Source organism: Crocodylus porosus, unplaced genomic scaffold, assembly GCF_001723895.1.
Source record: "Crocodylus porosus isolate Cpor-Errol unplaced genomic scaffold, CroPor_comp1, whole genome shotgun sequence".
NCBI classification, from domain to species: Eukaryota; Metazoa; Chordata; order Crocodylia; family Crocodylidae; genus Crocodylus; species Crocodylus porosus.
Genome location: NW_017728911.1, coordinates 38133221 through 38139825, shown reverse-complemented (window position 1 = coordinate 38139825; position 6605 = coordinate 38133221). Strand labels below are relative to the sequence as shown.

General features: G+C 47.3%; 1 protein-coding gene across 1 annotated transcript in view; it reads right to left on the bottom strand.

The window, feature by feature from the left end:
• SMAD6 (SMAD family member 6) overlaps window positions 1-1911 on the bottom strand; it is a 74944-nt gene extending 73033 nt beyond the window's left edge. Inside the window, exon 1 of the mRNA XM_019533192.1 lies at window positions 1905-1911. Coding sequence (XP_019388737.1) covers window positions 1905-1911 — 7 coding nt within the window. The remainder of the gene's footprint in view (window positions 1-1904) is intronic.
• Between the last annotated feature and the right edge of the window lie 4694 nt (window positions 1912-6605).

The window sequence follows — 6605 nt, the reverse complement described above, 5'->3', positions numbered from 1 at the left end:
GTTACACCAAATTCTAGCTACATTTCTCCTTCCGGCAGTCAGTAAGAAGCCAGAGCCCCTTTCCACATGCGAGCACCGGGAATGGCCTCTCTGCTCATAAATTTATGGAAGCGGGGAGCAGGTTCGCTGAGGCACACCGCTTTCTCCCGGAACCACGCTCCAAAGGGCTGTCAGGGCAGAACAGCGGATTAGCTGACTTCTTCAATACTGTTCCCACTAAATCCATCGGGATTTATTCAGAAATCTGGTTGGGAGGTAATCGCACTTGAATGTTGACTTAATACAGTATGCACAGTAATATTTTCATATGACAAATGATTATACTGCAATAAGTGCATGCTCATTAGGGTTCTGCATAACAACAACACTTTGCTTTCCTATGATATGCCAAAGCAATTTAAAAAGGAAGCCAGGTAAATATTAGACAGGCAAATATTATGAGCCTCATTTGACTATAGCAACAAAGACAAAGGTTGCGGCGAGAACTGGCTTCAGAGATGGAAGCAAAAAATCAGGGCTTCCTGAACTCCAGGCCTGTGGCGAGGCCAGGCCAGATCCCAGGCGACTCAGACTTCGCACGCTGTCCTAAGTCAGCCGCCGATGACTTCCAATGCTTTGTAAAAAATCTGCACCTCTTCACAGATCAGATGTGCCCCAACGATGCATGCAGCCAACCCTCTTCTTTCTAATATCAGATCTGCAAGCTGCAACCCAAATTAGAATATGTCGCAAATATGCAGTTACCAGTATTTAAATATAAAAACCTGAAATACCGCATCATTTTAGCAAAGGATATGTTATTATTTTAGCAAGCCAACAGACTATATAATCACCCTGCACTCGGTATGGCACGCAGAACAATGGAGCCTTCATGCTTAGAATGCAGGCTGCTATCACTGTAAGCATAGGTATGCAATATAGAAGTCCTAATTTGACTAAAAGTGCCATCCATTTCATTTTTTTCAACAAGACCACATTGTTTCGTGCCCTAACATGGGACAAGAAAAACAGAGAACTCAATTGTACTTGTCATAATGCACACGTAATTTATAATAATGTTGGTTATTAAAGGATTTTTAGTAATTAACGGCGGTGTGCTATTTCACTGCGTTGGGTTTTTTTTTTTTGGCCTGTTATAATGGCAAACATTCTTGCAAGATGCTCTTGAACTTGTTCTATAGGTCTCAGACTAAAAGCGTAGAAGTTGTTGAAAGTTTGCCAGCATTACCTAAGATTGATCGTATGAGTACTGTACAAAGCCAAGTCCTCCCAGGCTTAGACAGAATATTGGTAGCTACACAGGCAGCGGGGAAAAACGCCCTGCTTCTATGGGCCGAGAAGAGCCAGAAGGCAGATGGAGAGAGGAGGGGGCAGGTAACACAGCGCACAGCACTGCAGCAGTCTCCACACCAGCAGAAGCAGGAACAGCAGCCCGCACCTGCACACGGGGACTGCATGTGATATTTTGTACATGAAAGAAAAATAATCCTACCGTTTCCCCAAATTTTGCACCTTTAGAAAGTTGCTACATCAAGCCACGATGCAGCAGAAGTGGTATCTTTAATATCTAAATCATTCTAAAAACATATTTTGGTCTGTTTTTTGTCATACTGCATTGTCCGCGAGACTGAACTGAGATGGTGCACTGGATTTGGTGCTGTTCGCATATGTAGTTAGAGGGATCCGCTGCCTCGGTTATTGCCTGAACAGACAAGATGGGCGAAGGGTAGGAGAAAGGAAAGGTTATTATCCTCCAGTTGTGCACGCTGAACTGCAACATGGAATGAAAGGGTCCAACAAAAGTGGGGCAAAGCCACACCGCGTCTACTGGGTAGATGGGAATAGCTGATGCCCTGTAACTTCACTCTAGCTCACCTCATGGGGATTTGCTGGTACGCCCGTACCCGGCATGACTAGCAGAGTTGGTCAGGCAAACTTAGACAAGAGCTACATTCTGGAGATACGGTTTCAGTGAAACTGAAACACCTCGTGAAATCGGGTGGATTTCACATTTTATTTCAGGAGAAAACCAGATGTTCCAACAACGCCAAAAACCACTCCGTTCCAGCTTTTCTTTTTTAACAAAATGCTTCAGCTGTCTATTCTGAAATAACTTCTCTTTTTTTTTCAAAACATTGTATGGGATGATATATATACACATAGCATGGTGCCATCTAATTCAGCATTTACAGAGCTGAAATCACAGCACAAGGGTTTTGCCTCCACAGACAAGTTCCAAATCTGAGAACCCTTGTCCTGTGGTTTCAGCTCTGTAAATGCTGTATTAGATGGCACCATGCTATGTGTATATATATCATCCCATACGACGTTTTGAAAAAAAAAAAGAAGTTATTTCAGAATAGAAGGCTGAAGCATTTTGTTAAAAAAGAAAAGCTGGAAGGGAGGATCTCAGGATTTGGAAATCTAGCTTTCCTGGTTTCCAGATCCTGAGATCCTCCGCGTGCTGCAACTTCCCCTCGTGACTCCCACTAAGTCCTGTAGGAAGTTGACGGCAGAGACCAAGCCTGAACCCAGATCTCCTAAGTGCTGGTCTAATGCTTTAAACATCCAGACACTTCATGGAAAATGTGGACACCTGCTCCATAAATGGAGAATCGAAGAGGGTCCGGGTTGCGATTGTTTTTTCAGCCCCTACAACACATTGTGAACAGCTGCCCAATTCAACCATTTAATGGCCATCTAAAATCAATCCATGAAGCTACCCCTAAAGCAGTTGAATGGTTATCCTATGAATGTAATCCTAAAATGTCACACAAAAGAAGAAGAGCACACCTACCGCAAGAGATAGGGGGATGGCCCATGCAGGATGACAAGCTGCCAGTTGGTACCGACTGGAGTATGTCTTTCCTGTGCATGTTACCTTTGAGCGAGAACAGACGCCTAAAAGGGATCACCTGTGCTAACAAGATCAGGCCCTTCAGATCACACCTACCATGAGGATTAGTCCAGAAAGGTCCACAGGAACATTGCCCCCAGCACACGAGAGCCACAAGCACCTCAGCATGAGGACAACACAGAGACCAACAGGGTTGGGAGAAGGGGATGCCAGCTCCATGGATGGCTTCCCTGAGAGGGCAAATGGGCCTTGTTGGGTCTGGGTGGTGGGAGAGGAAGGAAAGTGCTGCAGGGAGTTCAGCTCCCTGCTCCGCCCCAGGCCCAACCAGCAACCTAGGACATGTCACCTTGTCGCTCTCCGTTTCGCACAGGCGCAGCGGCACTGCTTCCCTGCCCCACTGGGCTCTCGTGAGGCTGCAGCTACGTAGACCGCAGTGTGCCCCTGCCTGACAGGACACCACAACCAGCACACCCACTCAGCACTGCATTGCAAGGGCCTCAAACAAGTGATTATCAGAAGCCCCCTCCGCTTTATCTGGGACCCCCTCTCCCCTTTGGCCATGTGGGAAAGGCAGGGCATGACATGACTTGATCTGGGAAAATAACTGATTTATCAGCTCGCGGCCCCAGCTGTTTTGTTTTGGTTTGTTTTCGTTTAAATCCACCCAATTTTTTCGTTGACAAATCAAAAATTAAGAAAATGTATTTTGGATCAAACGCAAACATTTCTCAATCTGACACAGTTCTTTGGGTGGATCTGGTATGTTGTATTAAACTACCTGAAATAGTTGGAACATTTTTTTCTTAGCAAGCTTTCAGGTTTAAAAAGCCTTCATCAAGCTGAGGAAGCATCTGCCGTTGGTGTTTCAGATTAAGAGCAAATTCAGATTAAGAATTTCTGAATCTGAAGCATTTCTTTCCTTTTCACATTTCACAACTTTCACAAAAAAAGAAAAAAGAAGTCAAATCACAACAAATTGTCAAACCGAGAGTCATTTTTGATCTTGAAAGGACTTCACGTGATGAAAGGCTACACCACCTGTGTCATTTGGAAAACAGTCAGAATGAAAAGTTTCAAACACTCTGAATTATTTGTGTTTTCAAGCAATGCAACCTACAAAACGTTTCCGCCTGCCAGCACCTGGACTCTGGGTCCGGGCAGACTCAGGGGGCATGCGTGGTACAGCCAAAGTTGGAGGGGTCCACAACCGCTTGCCCTGTTCCTGCATCCGCTGCTGTACGGGGTGACAAAGTTAGGGCCAGAGGCTCTGGGGGTGTCCCCCCGGCGTGCCCATGACCGGCAGAGAGCAGGACGCTGAGCGAAGAGAAGAGTGAATGGAAACTCCACCAGACAAACCTTGCCCGAGTTTCCAGGTCTGCCTAGGCTCTTCCCACGGGTCTCCGTCCGCCGTGGGTGGAGACGAGCTGACCCTGTGCTCTGGTTATTAAGCACTACAGCCTCAGGGGTCGATGGCAAGCCAAGCTCTTCCAAGGAAAGCTGGTTAGGGATTTTTTCGGCAAGAATGGCTTTGCATCAGAAAACATAGATTAGTCAAAATAGAAACTTGTCGTGGGAACGTACCAGGGTCTGTGAAACTAGAATTGGGAAAAGTTTTCCTTCAACAGCACAGCCAACCGCCTTCGGGTCAGGGCACATGGCTGGGATGTGCGAGTGGCCCTTTGCTGTCTGATTGAACCCCAAAAACTGGACCTGGGTCTCCCACATCTCAGGTGTGTGCTCAGACCACCAGTTTGGGGTGGGTCCCTCTCAGTTCCTCTGTCTGGAGCTGTCCCAGGCTGAATAAATAATTCAGTATTCATCTCAACCAGAGACAAGCTGACTGATGCTAGGCCTAGTGGCTCAGGGCACTTACCTGGGCTCTGGGAAGCCCAGGTCCAACTCTTTGGTCTGGATCAGGCTAGGCAAGGTGTCCGACCCCCGCAGCCGAGTGCCATAAATGTTGGGCTCTCGCTTCCACTTTCACCCCAAAACACCCTCAAAAGTGCTTGGTTTTGCCCCAGGGCAGAATGGGACAAATACTGAAACCTCAAAAGATTTTGTGGGAAAGGAGAACTATTTCTCCCCTGCATTAATCCCAAGCCTCAGTGGTAGGCAAAGATGATTTTTCTGAATATGTGATGTACGTCCTTCTCCCATCCTTTCCCCTGCTTCACTGCTTCTCCTTGCTTTTTCTCCATGCTCTCTTTCCTCCTTTGTACCATTAGGGCAATTTTCCAGCACTCCAGAAATGACCAGCACTGTTCAGCGCATATTTGTGGGCAGCAGAAGAAAAACAACGGAGACTCCATGCAGACAGCACAGAGCAAAGAATAAGGTCCAGCGTCTGGCGCACGGTTTCCTCAAGCATCTCAGACTGTGACTTTCTCACAGCACCGCCTAAAGACCCTTGGTAACCCCGCCGTCCCACGGTGCGAGTCCAGAAAGCAGCCGGGGACAATGGTCCCTCACCACCAGTGGCTACAACAAAACCCATTTCCCCACCCTTCCTTGGGAAATAAAACAATTGGAAATACATCCTTCCTAGTCGCATTTGAGGAACACGAATTCCCACAAGTAGGTTGTTTGGTATCATCCAGAAGGGTGCACCTTAACACATGCAAACAGCTCAGGCTGATTGATAGGGAAGAGAGACCACACTTCCAACATCATCCCAGCAACAGAAATGGCTGAAATCCTCCAAGATCTGAAGTTAGGCTTCCCATCCTGCTCTAAACCCAACCCATGGGGCAGCCAGAACGAAAGCAAAAAAATCGCAGCAAAACTGGAGTGTAAGGATTACAGACCTCTTAGGAGATTATTTAAAATCCATTTGCCTCCAATGTTCCCTGTACGTGATGTTGAAACTGCCATGATGCGCACCAGAGGAGACAAGGACTTGGCTCGTTCTTAGGTTTTCGGTCAGCTGCAGGATACAGCGAAGTGCGAACCCAGCACGATCTGAGCCCATCTAACAGTTCCTGGCAGCACAGGAAGCGAAAGCAACAGCACACTAAAGGACCGGATCACTTCTCACAGGCATACACAACCACCTAGTGTTGGAAAACCACAAGGAACTGCACCGGCACAGAGCTTGATGAAGGCTCCCTTAAGTACAGCCGGGACTTTGCTTGCCCGTTGATGCTAGGTGCGGTACAGCGCTCTAAAACAGAGACGGGCACCGCAGGATCACGGGTTAGTCAGCCTTGCCTGCAGTTAGCCTGCACTTCTGTGCTTCTCTGCATTTCAAGCCGGAGACAATTTGGACTGAACGCGCACACATCAGCCAGGCACAAGTCGAAGCGACGTGGACTGAACCCAAACCAAACTTCACGTGACGTGTGACACATTTCAGGTCAATACCTTTCCCCTGCATTTCAGAGGCTGCTAAGCTCCCCCATGTTGGTCTGAACCAGAAGCGGGAGTGCTGCCGTTTTGCATGAGATGGTCTGTCCGATCAGGCAGACGCAGGAGGTTGGATAAGCTTTGGTGAAGAATCCAGAGTCGGCAACCTGCCCCAACCAAACCTCCAAACCCTCTGAAGTTTTCCTGCCAAAACCTGTGACCTTCATCAGAGTAGCCAAGGGCCTTCGATATCCCTTTAATATTCCCATAGCAGTCCAGTCAAGCAAAATATTGCTACGGGTTTCCCTCCATTTATGCGGGTTCGAGTTATGTGAATTCGCTCTTATGCGATGACCCTTTTTATACCTAGAATATGTTATGTGTGAGCTAAATTCACTGTTATGCA